At 45.4% G+C, this 17,636-nt stretch overlaps 1 protein-coding gene across 12 annotated transcripts in view; it reads right to left on the bottom strand.

The window, feature by feature from the left end:
- Positions 1–711: 711 nt before the first annotated feature.
- Positions 712–17,636, bottom strand: part of FOXP1 (forkhead box P1) — a 370,707-nt gene continuing 353,782 nt past the window's right edge. For 7 of the 12 annotated variants that reach the window (XM_062585705.1, XM_062585706.1, XM_062585702.1 and 4 more), the window contains 5 exons: positions 15,612–15,733; positions 13,552–13,621; positions 11,599–11,637; positions 10,226–10,392; positions 2,493–5,498 (listed from right to left, as the gene is read on the bottom strand). In XM_062585705.1, the coding sequence (XP_062441689.1) occupies positions 5,354–5,498; positions 10,226–10,392; positions 11,599–11,637; positions 13,552–13,621; positions 15,612–15,733 (543 nt within the window). In that variant the 3' untranslated portion in view covers positions 2,493–5,353. Of the gene's footprint in view, positions 5,499–10,225; positions 10,393–11,598; positions 11,638–13,551; positions 13,622–15,611; positions 15,734–17,636 lie in introns of all 12 variants that reach the window. The other 5 variants (XM_062585713.1, XM_062585712.1, XM_062585707.1 and 2 more) reach the window with 3 other exon arrangements.

Below are 17,636 nucleotides of genomic sequence, written 5' to 3'. Positions count from 1 at the left end.
TTGGATGACTAATCTTGCAGATGTGAAATTTTAATGAATTATTCATGAAAACCGCTCCTCTGAAATTTTAGCTTGCTGCTAATGCTAGTTATTAAACATTTTATTTTTCTTTATAAAACTTGATGAAGAAAATAAACGTGTGCTTACTGGAAAAGAAAAGAAGGTGGGTTTTTCCCTGCGAAGTTTGTCTAAGGCGACAGCGTAACTCGGGCCGTGATTGCCCAGGGCCTCGCGGACTAAGCGGGCGATGCGGCACCCCCCGGTCCGGCGTATGCGGGACGCGATCCGGACCCCTCCTGCCGAAGCCGCTAGCAGACCTCCCGCGGGGTCACGGGGCGGGGAAGGATCTGCAAGAGCGGGCCCCAAACCCTTCTCTGATGCTTCCACCTTTGGAGGGACTCAACTTCTCAACGCCCAGCGGACCCAGCGGCCAAGCGCTGATTGACTTTCTCGGAAAAGCGGACGAACTCTCTCAACGACGGCGTCCTCACCGATCCCGGCGCTCCGGCCTCAGCCCGCGGCCGCGTCCAACCCGGCCGGCAAGCGCGGCCGATGCCTTGCCGCTCGGCGCGGCCGGGCAGACCCACCGCCACGAGGGCGCCCGCTGGGTCCGCCGCGACGACGGCTGGGCTCCGGGGCCCGCGCGGCGGCGAAGCGAGGGCCGTTGCGGGGGGAAAAACCAAACACAAACGTAGCACGTGGCAACTTGCATTACCAGTGTGAACAACCAGCATTTTTATTGCATTTGAGAATGCTATAATGTCAGTAATTAGTACTGACTACACAACATTTTTTATTGTCTGTATCAACAGACATGGAATGATGGAATTACAGTTGATGTAAGGAATGAGTTTCTTTTATGCCTTATCAAAAAAAAAAAAATCTTGTTACTGGCAGCACATACACACGAAGCACCATGCTAACAGTCTGGACTGTACCATTTTCATCAAGGCTTATGGGTAGAAGATACTTTGTCAACTGCTCTGGGCCCCTTAAAACGCAGTCGCTCCTGCAAATCCACCTCGCAAGGCTGCAATGCTGAATGACTTCTGAAACATCTAAAAACTCAGTCCGAGTTCAAAAACCAAAGGTACCAAAGGATTTCAAAAAGAGTTTAAACAGGTTTTTCATGCCATAATGAATCTGAAAACTACAATAGTTCAAAATTATTTTTAAAAACTTTTTTTTTAATATATATTTATGTGTGTATACATATAAAATATCTACCGATCTGCGACACTTGCAGAATCCGAATCCCTGCCCCGCTGGCGTCCCGAAGCCTGAGCTCCAGGAGAGGGCATGACGGGAACTGGGGCTGAGCTCTTGCGAGCGAGAATCAAAAAAGGTAGTATTTTGTGGTCACTTACTCTACATAAGCCTTGATTTTTCATTTCACCTCTAGTTGAATGCAGAAACCTAACAGGTTTTACATTTACAAACTTTTTTTTTTTTTTGTGGACAAGGAAGGCTTTGACTCTCATTCCTGACAGCGATTTACCTGATACATGGTACTACTTTCATAATGTACGCTTTTCTTTGAGAAAAAAAACATGTAACAAATTGTCTTTACATCTTGGCACCTTGTAAAGTTTTTTTTTTTTTTATACAAAAGTTCAATAGTTTGACACTCCCCATTATTAATCACTACTTCACTGATAAACTTTGAAAGTGTGACCCTGGAATTCGTCATGCAAAATATTTACTGCAGCAGGAGAAAAACATATTTTTTAAAACAACTTTTTTTTCCTTTCAAATATATGAACTTTGTTTAAGACAGCCAGAAAAGGCAGTGGTAAGATAACAGAAGGGGTGGGAAAGTATCAAAAAAAACAGCTTAAACACAAAAACTGTACAAAAAATGCTTCAATCAATGATAACAGGAGAAAAAAAAAAATCTGTCAACTATGTTACAATTTAAAAGCTGAAAAAAAAGTCAGGGATTTTCTCCCACATGTCAGCAAATGTCATCCAATATTCTTAAAGCAAGGATAACTAAATAAAATACATGTGCAGCGTATTCTGCAATTCCATTACATACAGTAGTTTTTTTTTTTTCAAAGCTATTTTTTAGTATAGTTAATATAAAGCAGTTGCACAAAAAGCAAAAGGTGTTTTGACAAACAGGTCTGCATTTATTCCTTTTGAGGAATGATATCTAAAAAAAGGACCTTTCCACCTTTTCCGCCCTCCCCCCCGCCCCCCAGAAGACAAAGGCTCACACAGACACAGTGGGATATATATGTACAACATAATAAACCCCTCCCTAAAGAAGCAACTGTATATCCAAAGGGATACAGTATCAGAATTGTAAAAATCATAGTGAAGTTTGCTTGATGTAAAGCCTGAGATTTTCAGTTGGTTCTTCTGCAAGGCTGTGACACCTGCCAGATATGTTAAAATCTAATTTTTTATTTCTTTTTCTCTTTTTTTATTTTTTTAATTTTTGCTACAGTCTTTAGACTAAGCATGCAAGACATACAACTAAGTGCAACTGAGTGAAATGTATTTTTTATTTACTCATTCCCTAACAGTTTGGACTGAGGTATGCGTACTAACAGTTTCTCATGCTGTTATCTTTACTCATGTCTAGCTACACATGCTGAGAATGAACTAATCTACCAGATTTTTATCCCCTTCTGAATACCAAACTAACCAGCAAACCACTCAGTTTAGAAGCACAGGGCTCAATTCTCATGATCCCCATCTGGCTACCGCCGGCACGTCACGAAGCTGCCTGGATATAATTAAAAAAAAAAATGTTTCAAATGACCACAGACTGCCCTTTTTTTCTTTTTTCTTCTTCTTTTTTTTGTTTTTGAAACAGAAAGCAGAGTTGAGTTTTATAAAAGTAACTGCCAATAAAATTTCTTGTACCAAAGCTTATGAGTGGACAGGAGTGTTATTTCCTTATGAAAAATGCTGACCAAAAACTAAACAAAACCGAGCAAATGTGCCAAGATCAACCAGAATTAAAGCAGTTGTCCTAGCACAGTCCCGAAACAGAAGTGGCACACAATCTGTAAAACCAAAAGACCAAAAGAATTTTTCTTTTAATTCTAGAAATACTATTATGTGGTCCAGTTAAATTGTGGGAGCTTTTCTGTTCTCTTCTGTGTTTTATTAAACTGTCTCCTTTATCTCATACTCTAATTTTCTGCAAAGTAACTGTGCCTTTGCTTCCGCAAGCTCCCCTCTCACAGCTCCACTAGTAACACTGTTTCCTAGTTTTAGCCTCAAAAGCTCTCCTCCATCCCTCTTTACAGAATTCTGTTTTGGTCACTGTAAAGAATTACAACTAAAAAGTAACAACTTTGGTTCAGACATCTGCTTGGCCTTCTAAATTTACTAGAATAAAGGAGCAGTTTCCCTCTCAGGTTAGCAATAGCCCACATCTTGTCATTTCCCTCTAAATTCTTCAGCCTCCTTTGATCAACAATAAGAGGATATTTGGCTTCATAAGATAAAGCATATAACAGAGAACATAATTTACCTTTGTGTAATATCTTTGGTAATTTTAGGAAAAAAGGTACAAGGAAGAATATAAATTAAGCTCTGAAAGGCTTTTGGAAATAATAAAAAAGCTACAGTCCTACATAAATAAATGAGTGACGGAAAAGTGGTTGCAGAATGAAAACGTTTCGGTGTTTGGTGACCAAGGTTTACTGACCTATAATGACAAATTTTGTAGGTAAGGTTTGCTTTGAAGAGCATTGCCAGCTTTGCCTAACAAGCCCCAGTGCGAATTCTCTCCTGTATTTCCCGTTTTCTAGCGCGAGATCTCGATACTGGCTGGTGTAATATTGCATAACCATCTTAACTGCAGTACAGAATTTGCACAGCTGAAATTAACACTTTAGCATTAGTGGGGCTCTGTCCTTATTAACTCCTGGAACAAGTTCAATCTGAAATCTAATTTGTATTCAAACAGATTAATGCCACCAAGCAATCCTGCACTGATGTTTAACCGTGAAACATCGCCACGTACAATAACAATTTAATGAAGTCATCTTTCCAACCACTATTTGCAAATGCAAATGCAAATGCAAAAGAAAAAAAAAAAAAAAGAATTGTATAATAAATGTATAGGTGCCCATCTCGGTAATCTTAGATATTCCAGAAAGATTTGCTGATCCATTAATACTCGTGTTAAAGAACCGAGAACCTGCCACTGTACTACTATTCATCCTCTAATAAAGCGAATTCTGTTGGTGCTGCATACATTTCTTTGTGCTGTTCCATTTTGTGGCATTTGCTAATATTCACCATTGCTGCCAAAAAAAAAAAAAAAAAAATCAAAAACCAACCCTCCCCCCAAAATAAAATACTGCTTTGTGGAATGAATCTGTGTTGCTTCCTACAGTGTTTCTATGTTCATCTGTCATTCATTCTCATTCTTGCAGTACTTCATTCTCCTCTCTCTCCCTGTTGGACAACCCTTCCACATGTATAGTGCAGCATTTGGGACCTTTTCAAAAAACAGCAACACAAAAAGAGACACCGAAATGGAATGTTTTCCATAGCTAAAGAAAACATGGTGGCATCTGAAGGAAACTGGAATGAATGACAGAAAAAACTACAAACAATTCAATGACATTCAGCTTCGTATAATAAAAACACCTATTAACATTCATCACAAAGTACAGAAAACGTTTAAGCCTCCAAGAGGCCCTGGGCCCAGCTGAGGCCTGAGGTCAGAACTTAAAACGGTAGAGGAGAAGTGGGGCGAGGGAATAAAAGCAATACATTAAAAAGTTTGGGATAATTTTTCTTTTAACCCCTCCCCAATATACACACTCACACGCACACACACATATCCACACATGTGCACACACAGGCCTTCCCCATCCCAAATGGAAGCAAAAAAAAAAAAATCAAAAACAAAAAATGGAGTAAAGGCAGTGATAATCAACATGCAGTACTGTGCAAATATGTTGTCCATTGGAATCCTTAAAATCTGGGCAAAGACTTGATCTGCAGTTCAGGTGTACATGCTCAGTTTGATGTCCTCAAGTGTCCAAAATTGGCAGGACCTGCAGTCCAAAGTTGGCTGCTAAATGCAAGTGAATCAGTTTAGCAAATTTACAACACTGATGTTGACTGTAAGAGAGGAAAATCCCAAGTACCAAACAAGTCCATCCAATGCACAGAGTACAAATTCCTTTTTTCAACAAAAAGTAGAAAAATCAAAAATACTCCCAAATGGGATACTTGATGGCACTAAGAGTTAACATATTTCATAGTTGTCAAAGTGGACTGAGAATCCTCCAGACTGTACAATAAATGGAGAGATTTCACAGCTAAATTTGACGTGTTCTTCCAATCTTCATTCTCAGGATGATGATGTCAGACATACTCATTCTATGTCCTCATTTACAGGTTCGTCTTCATAATCTCTGTCGTGATCAAAATCTGGACTGTGGTTGGCTGTTGTCACTAAGGATAGCGGCCCCTCGTTTTCGTCTGGGTCTAACGGCTCCTCTTTGACGTGCACAGGGTGCCTGCAAAAACGAAAACGCAGCCCATCAGCAAGCTCCTCGGTAAAAACGCTTAGGGCAGCTGAGAGGGTTTGGGGAGAGGCCCCGGCGCGCCGGGCACGCCCGAGGCACGCGGACCCGGGCCTAAGAGCAGACCCTCAACTTTTGGGCTCGCCACCGAAGACGCCCGCGACGCCCGCCGGACTTCCAGGGGAAAACGTCTGGGGAGCAGCGCTCGCGCCGGGTCTCCTTCTCGGGACTCAGGGAAAACGCTCTCCGCTGACATATTAAGGTGATTAATACAATCTTCAGATAAATAAGGGCAATAAGCAGCGGGAAAGCCACGGGGCGGCTCGGCGCGTGGGTGGAGGCTGGGCTGGCCGCCGCGCGCTGTGTGTTCTGCGCTGCTCGTTAACATGCACAAGCGGCGAGACAACTCTCCAGAGGACGACCCCAAGCGAGGGTCTATCATTAATCAACTTCAAGCAAACACAGCAAAGAGACACCATGATACATGCTTTAAACTCCAAATTAATGCATATTTTTACAAACTGTCAATAAGGGAAGAAAAGCCCTGCCAGGAAACACAAACAGAGAGGAAAAGGCTCGCTCAACACAACAATGCGATAAGAAAGCACAGTCCTAACGAGAATAATAACGCTGTCAGCTGTAAACAAGGCAGAACATGATCCCCAGCTCATGGTGGGCACACGGATGTACTAAAGAGATGAGCTCTGCCAAATTTCTCATTACGGAATAGCACACGAATAACCCGCAGGGGAATGGGGCTTGGTCATTCAAAACGGGTATGATAACAATTGAAAAATGTTGTCCGTAAATCATATTTACAACAAATCCTATACAAATACAAATTATCTTTTTCTTTTTTTTTTTTTTTTTTTTTGGCTCGGCAGCTTTTGAAATGTAAAATAGCCATGTGAGTCAATAGTGTCTTGTTGGTGGGACCTGAGAGGAAAGTAGGATTTTATTGACATTACCAAGTATTAATAATGCGACACAGCAATGGAGACCCTGTTTGCTTCCTAAATAATTGATGTTGTAGGCAATCCCTTAAAATAAAGTGTTAATGAGTTCAAGTCCCACTCTGACTCTCATTGAGTTGATATCCACCTCCTCGAGTCTGCTTTAACCCTTTCACGCGGGCTACGTGGAGACCTGATCTGAAGGGCAAACATCCGCTGCGAGAACTTCCTGGCTCCTCACGCAGCTTTCCTTCAAAACGAGTGATTGAAAACAGCGGCATTTTAGTTTATGCTTTGCATAGGGAGGACCGACAACACTTTTTGTACTCTGCTGCGCTGACAGACGGGGGGAATAAATCACCGAAGAGGGAACGCGCACCCAGGGCACCAGCCAGAAGCATCTCTGCCTGTCTCAGGTGATCGGAGCGGATCAGCCACCGCCTTGTACAGCAGGAAGCTACGTCGCTCCCTATTTATTTATTTCATTTGGAAACAACACCCCGCCTGGCGTAATTATTGGAAAAGGGCAAAACACAGACAGGGAGGAGAAGGCTCGAGAGTCAGAGGGACCAGCTGGCCACCTCAGCACCCGCTGAAGCCAGCGAGCTCTCGCCTTGTCCCGGTCCGCCCGCGCCAACGGCCTCGTGGCCTGCGCGCGGCGACGCCGATCGCATCGGCAGCCGGAAAAACCGATGTTATCAACAGGCTGAGGGGTCCGCGCTTGGGGGAAACCGTGGAATGAAAAACAGGAGAAAAGGGGGAAAGGGAGGTTGGGCGCAAAGGCCGATGAAGCGCGTGCCGTGCTCTTCACGGCGGTGACCATGCCCACCGCTGTTCCAGCTTAGAAGTCCGGCGTGTCGCCTGTGTGTTGCTGATGTCGCTGGGCTCGTGTTTTTTTTTTTTTTTTTTTTTAAAAAAGCTATTTTGGAAAAGGCAGATGGGAAGTTTTCACAGGCCGCGACGAGAGGGCGTCTCCGGCCGACCGGGCGGCAGAGCGCACGCTGGCTGCCCGGCCGCGCGGCAAAGCGACTCCCAGTCCCCGCGCTCCGTCCTCCAAAAAGTCCCGAGAGCGGGGGGAAGACAAGCGAGCCGCTGATCTACAGCGAAGGCAACGGGCCGGGCAGGCAGAAAAGAGAAGAAAAAAGAAAAAAAAGAAAGAAAAGAAGTTGGCGTTTCTTTTTTAGAGCAGCAGAATTTCAGCACATTCCTTTCGAGCAGATGCCGACGGCTCCAGAAGGGGTTAACAGTAAATAACCTTGCTGAACACAGATTCCCCTTCTTTTCACATCTGAGTAATTCCTTTGTTTGTCCACTCTGGGAACAGAGGAGTTTTTAATAAAGCTGACTGTTGTTTAAAGCCACTGTGTTCTGGTGGTGCACACAGCATGGAGTGGTTTGCTTTGTGGCTACCTTTGGAGCATATCAGGATGAAAGTGTTATGTCCCCAAGCTGTAATTATGCGACTACTTTCTAGTGTTTCAAAAGGAGGGAGAGAGAGAGAGAGAGAAAAAAAAAATAGCTGTGGTTCAATGTGTCATAAAAAGGAAACGAATGAGCGGTAATAAGACTTCAGCTAAAGTGTTAGACTTCTTAGCTGTCATGTTAACAAGGTCCTCTAAACCTTACAATAAAGTTTAAAGCTTGATTTATTCTAATATGGTGAAATTGTTTAAAAAATAATTTGCATTAGGACAAGGAAATCTGTTCCGAGGAAAAAAAATAAAAGGTCATTAACAAAGCATGCTTACTGAAAGCAAGAGGTTGCACAGCGTCTGGAAATGACTCGTAATTATATTTAGTAAACAGGGTAAACCCTGTGACGTTTGAACGGTGTTCTGCCTTCAGATCCCTTCGATCTACGCAGAAACACCACTTTAACGGGGAAACTCGGAACTAGCGCTGGAACATCACCTCGCCACGTTTTGCTTAAGCAAAAAGAAACGTTCAGCAGAGAACACATATATTACCAATTCTGAGAAAATGAAAACACTCAGGAAACAATCATTTCCATATTACAACGGAAAATTGGATTTTCTGGTGGGTAATGAAAAGGAGGCTTCCCTCCCCCGGCCCTTCTCTCTCCAGTACTTGCTCCGTGCCCCTCACCTTGGTATCGGCGTGCAAAGAGAGTAAAGGGCAACAAAGGCCACGCGCGGGTCCGCAGAACCCCCCGGCCGGGCCGAGCTCGGTTACTTCTCCCGCCCCACAGTCCCTTCAAAGACAACGAGACCTTGGGTGAAATGAGAAGTGCGTGAACTACACAAGCCTTGAACTTACAAAAATAATTACTTGGATTAGTGCAACATCATAAACGTTCATCCCTGCCTGTTAGGCCAGGAGAAACCCTTGGGAGCAGCCTGATTTCCGAGGGGCGGGGGGGAATCCCACGTCCCTCCACCCCTCCTTCACTCCAGCCCTCCGTGGTCATGGGCAGAGCGTAACAAATTGTGACTAAAACTGCCTCCAGACGAATCCGTCTGTGATAGACTGGAAGTGTGTCATGTAACGCTACTTCGGGAAAGATAATTAATACTGCACAAACAATCACTGGAAAAGCTAAACACATTATTTGAATGTTTTGAAGTAAATGGTAAAAGACAATGTTTAAATTAATTATTAATTAAAAATGAATGTTGCCATCTTTAAAGCTTATTTTTCAAAGCACATTGTGCACTGATTTAAAATGCTGAAATATCAAAGTACCCAGAGCTTCAGATTCCTTCGTGCCCCCTCCCCTCTGACAACACATTATGCAGGTGGGAAACTTTTTTGCCATTAAATGCTAATTAGTTTCACAACTAATTACTACAGTGGTATTAGGTTAATTTTTTTCTACTTTTTGATTTAGTCGTACTTTTGTAAATCCCTTACTCAAATTACTTTGAAGCAAAAGACTGCAAATTAGCTTCTCCTTTTTAATGAGTAGTGCGGGCTGCGGCAGGGCGGCCAGTAACTCCAGAGCCGCGGCTAACGCGCGGCCAGCAGCAAGGCAGCGCGGCTCTCGCGCCGGTCGCCGCCCGGCCCACGTAGTTTTTAGAACTCGAGAACTGCAAGACTTACAAACTCCGGCTTCCTCTCCAGCTCCTAATTATCGGGGACGTAATTTGAGGGCGGTGGTGGTGGGGAATTTACAGCTTTGCAAACTCGCTCCGTCACCCCGTAAATAGCGCCCGCACCCCCGGGGGCATCACCCCCTTCCCGCCTTGCCCTTCCCGGCGCGAGCTCGCTGCCCCGCTGCCGCCCGCTGCTCCGCGCGGGCAGTTATATATGCACTCATTACACTGCCGTCTGTTGCTGTGATGCTCCTATTAATTTTCCTTTTGATATTTTAAGAGCAATCTATAAATCATGCAGACCTTCGCGTGCGCCATCATTAACGCTCGGCGATACCCTCGCGTGTCGAGCGGTTTCTCCTTCAAACCCGCGGAACAAGCCCATTTCCCAGCTCTGCTACGCGCGGGCAGACTGAAGCAGAAAGAAACGAAAAATTTTCTTAAAGAGCAGCAGTGGCCTAAGAGGCTGCGTAACCCCGTGGTCCGGGATTCAAAGAAGAGAACCGCAAACGAGTTAACAATTTTCCAGCCCCGTGTGCCTGTCAGGCTGGACTGAGCTGATCGGTTTTATGCAAAAGTTGGTAAATGGCCCTTTTACGCTCCCGTCAACCTAAGCGCATCCCGAAATGGAGATTCCCACTTTCCGCTGCTCAGTGGAAGAACTTCAGGAACAGAGCGTGAAGGAAGGACTCCAAAGGCGCGTTTCCGTACTTACATCGCTTGCATAGGGGAACGTCCTGGACTACTGTCACTCCCGTTACTGTTCGTATGCTCCATTGCACCGTTAAGCTCTTCCCTCATCGCACTGGCTAAGTTGCCCAGAGTGGGATTTCCCATGGAAGCAGTAGTGTATAGAGGTATACTGTTCTCAGCCATTGAAGCCTGCCAGGGACACAAACAAACAGATGAGGAGCCAGGAGCAACGTTTTTATGCACTGCACAACACAGTCACTTACTCCAAAACATTCTCCACATCTACGTTATTTGCGATCACTGTTTCTTTTAGATACTGTGCTTTCTGATGGGTATTACACTGATTCCACCGAGGGAAATTTAACATAATTTACGTCTGGGCTTATGCATTCGTAGCTGTATCAGTTTGTAAGAGAGAACCGAGCTTTCCACTCCCTATTTGGAATTGCACCTCCTGGAAAAAAACGAAACGTGCTTTTCCTATTTTCAGTTTGCTAAATTATGTTTGGGGCTTTGAGGCTTTTTTTGTGTGTGTGTCTCAGGTTTGTTTTCTGGTTTTGCTTTTAATGAAAGGTTAATGAGGAAAAGATTAGGACTCGCTTCAGCTAATAACTCCATCGTGCCAGAGCAAAGAGGCGCAAAGGAGGAGGGCAACGCCGCGGAGTTTTGTTTCTGTCCTGACACAGGTGCGAAGCTACCCCCAGCACTGACAGAATCACCTGCATGTGCACTGACATAGCTGAGAACTGACTCTGCCCGTGCAAAATTTTCCCTGGAGAGGAAACCGAAAATCTAATGAATCCTGACAAATCCACCACCCTTCCAAGCATTAACCACTTTGCTCCTGCAGACCTGATCATTTTGTTTGGCTTTCCCCTTGTTCTAAATAACTACTACGCACAGGGATGCTGGAGCTAACTCTCTAACTGGAAGTCTGCAGAAAGGGGATGAACTGCTAAAAGCCAGCATGGGGCAGGGGGCTGCTTTGATCCGCGGGACCTCGCGGCGATTCGGGGCTGCGAGGAAGGGGCCGCGCTTCCTGCGCTTCGCACGGCACGAGTTCCTCACCCGCAGCGGCAACCTGGAATCGCAGCAGAGCAATTTCTGTGGAGCGGGAGCCGGGACATGAGGAGCGTCTGCTGTAAGAGCAGGGGGCGGGGGGAGGTTTTTGTTTCGTGGGGTTTGGGGTTTGCTTTTTCTGCAAGCATCAGCCCGGCAGACAGTGCTGTTTGGGCAAAGCGATGCTGGCGAAGGTCGCCCCGAAGGGCCAGCGACGGCGCCAGCCCCTGGCCCGGGAGGTCGGGCCGAGGGCTAGTCCGGGTCTGGCTCCCGGGCAGCCCCCCGGGAGCGGCCGGCGGGGCCGGAGCGCGCTGGTGGCAGCCGGCGTCCCCGTACCTTCCACACACAGAGCGGGGAGAGCGCCGCGTCTTCGCCCTGCCCGCGGGGGAAAACAGACGGAGGAGACGTCAGAGGGGTCTGCGAGAGGTCCATGGGGAAAAAATCCACCCCCGGCACCCCTGGAAGCGCGGACGGACCGCGGGCGGCCGATGCATTTGCAACGACGCGCAAAAATCGCATCTTTGCAAATGCCCACAAACGCCGGGGGAGTGCGGCTGGCTAATTATTAATTTGACCAAAACCAGGGCACTGACAGGTAAAACTGCACTGTTTCAGGCAGGGGAGCGTACTGCACAAGCAAGGTCAGCGTGCAAGCGTTATCTTGTGCACCGTCAATGATTTCAACATTTTCTCCCCAAAGATCATATGCAACATGAGCACACGACTTCTGCACCTAGACACTAAACGCTACCCAGTGGCAGGGGCCTGGGGAACCTGCGGGTGTACTTTTAAACCTAAAAGTCGACTTTTCTCAGTGCAATAAGTGGAGTTATTTCCCACCCCCATTAATTAGAGGAGATGCAAAAAGCAAAGCAAATCTGGCCCAGATTCTCCTCTCAATCCACTCAGTTTGTACAAACGCTGTTTGCGGGCACTTCCAGGGAAAGCGGGAAGCGGGAACGGTTTGGAGGTTATCACAAAAGACGAGAATGGATGGAGATGACGACAGCAACACGTGTTTCAGGAATAAAACACGAACAGTTCCGTACGATAAGCATATTAATTGAAATTAGTCACATAGCTAACAATGTGAAGAAATGCAGGATCATTTCATTTTTGCCTTTCAGCCTCGTGAATGCAAAATGCGCTTGTAATCTTAATACTATTCACCAGACAAAGCAGTCTTTAAAAATCACACTTCACAAGACTCAAGGGAAAATAAGTTACTAATGAACGGTATTTACAGTTGTTTCATTTAAACATGCTTTCATTTGCTTTTCAGAAGTTACTGCATAAACTCAGATCATTAGAAGAAATGCAGAACATCACTTCTCTCCTGTTTCCCAGTTCAGAAAAAGTGCTGCTATGCCTTCCACAAAATGCCCTTGCTCAAGCAAATATAGAGGAGCCAGAAAATAACCTGCAGCGAACTTTTTGAGATGCAACCCCCTACAAATGCCTGGGGCTTGGCTGGGCAGGGTTTGAGCTATATCAAACAGGCTGGAGCCCCCCCCACCATGCAAAACACCCTGTAAATTCACCGGCGGGGTACAATAGCGCGTTGGTGCCTTTGGTCCCTCAAGTCAACGCCGACTTGACCTTTGGGTTTTTGAGACAGACTCAGGAATTTGTATAAAGCAGGGAAAAAGGGTTTGAAAAAAGGTTTGGAGACACACACGCACTTCCGTGCTGGGAGTTATTAATTGCGCACCAACATTTTATGGGCTTCTACACAGAAAATGAGAAATAAGACTTTTTCTCTTAGAATTATCGTAGGTTTTAACCCAACAAAAATTGTCATCTTTTTCTATAGGAATGGCAACATTTACTTTTTTAACAACAATGGGAAGATATGTGAAAATAGCCCACAAAAGAAAGGGGGGAAAATGATCTGCTTTCTCTTTAAACCCACGAACAATAGAGGGTCACGTGGCACAGTATCCTATCATTCAGCACATTAATAGCTGTGCTAGAGTAATTACACTTGTGGTATTTTTGCCTCAAGTGAAATTCTGAAATAAGAGGATGGAAATTATGATACTGCTGATAAATATTAATAAGTGAACTTTTAATTTTTTTGCCACAATATTCAAAATGCTAAGCATCTAGCTAATGCTGAAGCAGCCTGATATGTGTTTGCCTCCAGGGACTATGATGCTTTATGCACTTAAGAAAAAAGTTTAACGGAATTAAAATTTAATATCTAATTAGAGCAAGGCTAATATATTTTGAAATGACTGGGGAAGACACACGCCTCTGTTGCACATTTGCTACAGTCATTAATCTTACCTGTAAAGCAGCATTGAGAGGTGTGCAGTAGGTGTGGCTGGTCTGTATGTTTTTAATAAGAGAAGGGTTACTGCATAAGAAAAACATAAAAAGGAGAGTTAAATGCAACCAAACTCTGTGAGAGCGTTTCAAGTACGTAATGCTTCCTCCCACACCCAAAAACTAGAGCTGAGATATTTTTCGAACAGTTCTTTTTTTCTTTTTTTTTAATCTGAGTTTTACAGTTATCATATTCGCCTTTACTAAACACAGAGTACCATCTCTTCTAAAAGTTACCTCGCCACGTGCTCTACTACCCTGCGCTGGCATCACATCTGGGCACCTCTGCTCATTTGAGCTGCGTGCGGGAGAAACTCCCCAGTGCTCGTCGTGGCTAGAAGTCAGTCACCACGTAAAGGTCCACCGTAAGGAAGCGCTGATTAAAAGCACCACGGGATATTTTAAATACTCCATAAGGCAAACCATCCTCCGGGTGGTTGGCAGCAGAATCCCTCGGGACTGAACGGGGTGGGGGGGACTGCGAGGAGAAAGGATTCGAGATCTCGGGTTTCCCGGGCCACGTCGTCCGCCGCCAGGCCGACCTCCGGGGTGCGCGGAGAGGCAAGGGGGGGACCAATTCAACAGATATCGCGCTGGTGTGTTATTTTGCACCCGTACTTTAGTCATCTTAAGTTTCCATACAGGGCCGGATTTGAGGAAAATAAATGACAAATGAATCCACTCTTTAGCGGACATCTAAAAATCACCTGTCCCGCTTAGGGAGAAAAAAAAAAGGTCTTCAACAACAAACTAAGGAGTCCCAATGCAACCAAAAAAAGAAAAAAAAAGCTTTATCACTTACTGGGCACGTTTTTTATTATTTTTTGCATGTGGGAATAAATCACAGTGAGAGCAGTCTTAACTGATCCCCTCCCACAGGGACCAACAAGGATCAGTTGTTCTGGAGAGATGGCCTTCGAGTAAAGGTCAAAGAAAATTGCTTTGGGAACCCTAGGAGTATCTGAGAGTGGCTGTTGTAGACACAAGATGGCCTACTGTTTATAGCCTGCACAGCTGGTCTCACTCCACTTTCATAATTTTTTAGGTTAATTCAGCATTGCTGTTTCATAAGCACCTAACTGCATTTTTTGCTTAAGAGCTGCAAAACAAGGCATACAACTGAAAGCAAAGGAAAACATCAAAATTAAAACTTATCTGAACCCCCTCCTGACATGTATCTGTCTTCCTGACAGATCTACAGCAGCATATCTGTGCTAGCGTGGATAAGTATTTCAGTCTACATTGCACTACAAACAAATCCCATAACAGACATGTCAAAGCAGAGTTATTTTTACAGACATTTGGATTATCAGAGCAGGACACACAAAATACACATAACAACTAAAAATTTAGTTTCTTTAGCAGCAAAGGTGATGTCACTATTTTGTGAAATGCAAGTCTACATGAGATGGGTAAATCATGCAAAGCAAAGCAACAGCAGAAAAAAAAATTAAAGCAAGTAAAAGCTCTTACTGTGCAACAAGCTCGCCAAAGTTTTCATCAGGGCAGTATTTTCGAGGACGGCCTCGTTGAATATGACGGCCACGTTTAAACTCTTCATCATCAACAGTCCAAAAGGACCCAAACTCATCCTCTACTCTGATAAAGCACTTATGCAGTGAGAGGTTGGTGCGAATGGCACCCTGGGACAAGAGCAGCAGCAAAGGAGATGAAGTGGAAACAAAGGGACACGGGATCGGGGACAGAACAGACATCAAATACAGGGAAAAGGAAAAAGAAAATAAAATGCAATAAGCATAAGCAAATGGTTTGTGAGGGTTAATATGCATTGCCACCTACAAGCTACTAGCATGTGATGCAACAAACACCAAGCAAGCAGGGTCAGGGAACTGGTGGGCATACAAACAGTAGTGATGAGATGTTTTTCTTGGTTTCCCTTAACTGAAACAATGCGAAACCACCTGTGGTTGGTCTAACACCAGCTAGCAGCCAAAAGCCTCTACGTTAAACTGTAAGCATGATCCAAGCTAGGCTAAGAAGTTCAAACATGGTGGACATACCCACTGATCTTTTGTGGCCTTCGTTTTTGGAACTCTAGTTCATCCACTGTCCATACTGCCCCTTTAACGTTTTCTACTCGCACAAAACACTTGTGAAGACTAAGATTATGACGCACTGCATTCTGCAGCAAGTATAAAAGAGAAAACATTCAAAAACTTTCCATGAGAAAATGCTCATCATTGTCCAAGAACAGCAGCACAGTCAGCTTGACAGTCCTCATTTTGCAACGTTAAGCCCATGCCCCTTCCCCTCCCCGCGCCCGCTCGCTCTCCCCGCACACCACCTCTTTACATCGTAATTTGCAAAGAAAATGAAAATAAAAGTTTAAACCCGCGATTAGAAATGCAAGTTATTCTTATCAATTATCCACAGCGCCATCGTTTTACACATGCACGTTGAACAGTCGAGCACATTTCATACGCAACACAGAGGAACATTGCTTAGGCATTTCCAGACCGTGCACAGAGACACCCATCCCCTCCTGCAAAAGAAAGCAGCGGTGAAAGCACAGCGGGAATTTCGGGCGCGGGCGGGCGGCTCCGTCCCCGCGCGACGCTGCACCGCGCCTCTGCTCCGCCTGCAGCTGTGCCGGCAGCCGCCCGAGCACGCAAGCGGAGCGCCGCAGCCCTGCCGCGGCTTCTCCCTTCTCGGAGCAAATGCCCTCCTGCGAAGCCGCTCGGATGGCCACGCGGGGCCCGTCCCCGGCGCCGCGGAAAGGCGCCCGCTGAGCGGGGGAAGCAGGACTTAAAGCCATTTGCTGAAAACACACAGGCGAGCGAACTCCATCCATCATCGCTGGCACCATTGATTTCGGCAATCTGGTTGACTCGTTAGCAGGCGCGATGCCAGCCAGACACATGGCCCTGGGTCTAGGCAACCAGGAGACTACAATTTTTTTTCCCTTTTTTCCTCCTGCCTTCTTCTTCTTCTTTTTTTTATTTATTTTTTTTTAATGAACATCAGGTCTGGACCGGTGAAAGGCAGCTCTATTCATGAATGTCTAAATCACCGTGCAAACAAAGGGTACCACAGCGCATTTGTCATGCAAATTAAGAGGCGGAGGTGGGGAAGGCCAGGAGGCCTTTCCTACTTCTCCCTTCCTCTTCCTCCGAGAGCAAGGCAGGGGGCAGCTGAAAGCTAGGAGAAAGTCAACATGTTTGTTCGGGATGCTTCTTTTCTTTGGCTACTTACTTTTGGCCTTTCTTTTTTAAAAAAAAAACATCTCTCACGTTTCATCAGCCGTGAAGTTTTTGGCAAAACCCCCCGTTTGGGGGACAGAGCAAAGCACCGTGCATTTTGGGGGGCTAAAAGCAGCCGGCTGGGCAGCTCCCGATGGGTGCCGAGGTCCGCGCTGGAGGACCCCGGCGCAGGCCTGTGTCTGTGTCAGGCGGGCAGCTTCCTGCAGAAACGGGAACACTGTCAAGTCTGGAGCAAAATGCAGGAATAATAACGCTATTCCCCACAGCGAGAGCCGAGCCGGTAGTTAACGCGGCGGTTGATCAAACGCGTACACCAAAGTTCAGCAAAGCGAGTCCGCCGAGTTTGTAAACAGTGTCTATGCACAGAGTTGCGCAGAAATACTGGTGTTCTTTAAATATATTTAATGCTGAGGAAATCTTTTACAGTCTGTTCTCGTGCTACTGACGTCAATGCGTGCCTGGGAGGGGTGCTGGATCGGGCTCTTGCCGAATACACTGAGAAAGTGTTGCCGCAGCTTTCTGCCTTTCCATGGGATCACTCATTCGCAGGATTTATCACAGAAAGGTTATTTTGTTCCCCCTGCCTCTGCATTCTTGCTATCTAATGTTTTATTTGAACAATACCTGGACGTTTCAGAGCCACACCTGCAGCCTCTGCCTCGTGGCTGCAATTCGGTGCCAGCAAATTACTCCGAAAAATAAAAGCAGACATTGCCTCTGACCTGTCAGAACCAGTTCACAGTGCTCCCTCAGCAATCACCTTAACAGAAAAATTAGGAGCTATTACTGTAAGATTATATATTTACCTTGTTAAAAATATTTGTA

This window comes from Rhea pennata, chromosome 12 (assembly GCF_028389875.1).
Source record: "Rhea pennata isolate bPtePen1 chromosome 12, bPtePen1.pri, whole genome shotgun sequence".
NCBI classification, from domain to species: domain Eukaryota; kingdom Metazoa; phylum Chordata; class Aves; order Rheiformes; family Rheidae; genus Rhea; species Rhea pennata.
The sequence above is the reverse complement of the archived record's forward strand: the minus strand, read 5'-3'. Positions and strand labels throughout refer to the sequence as shown.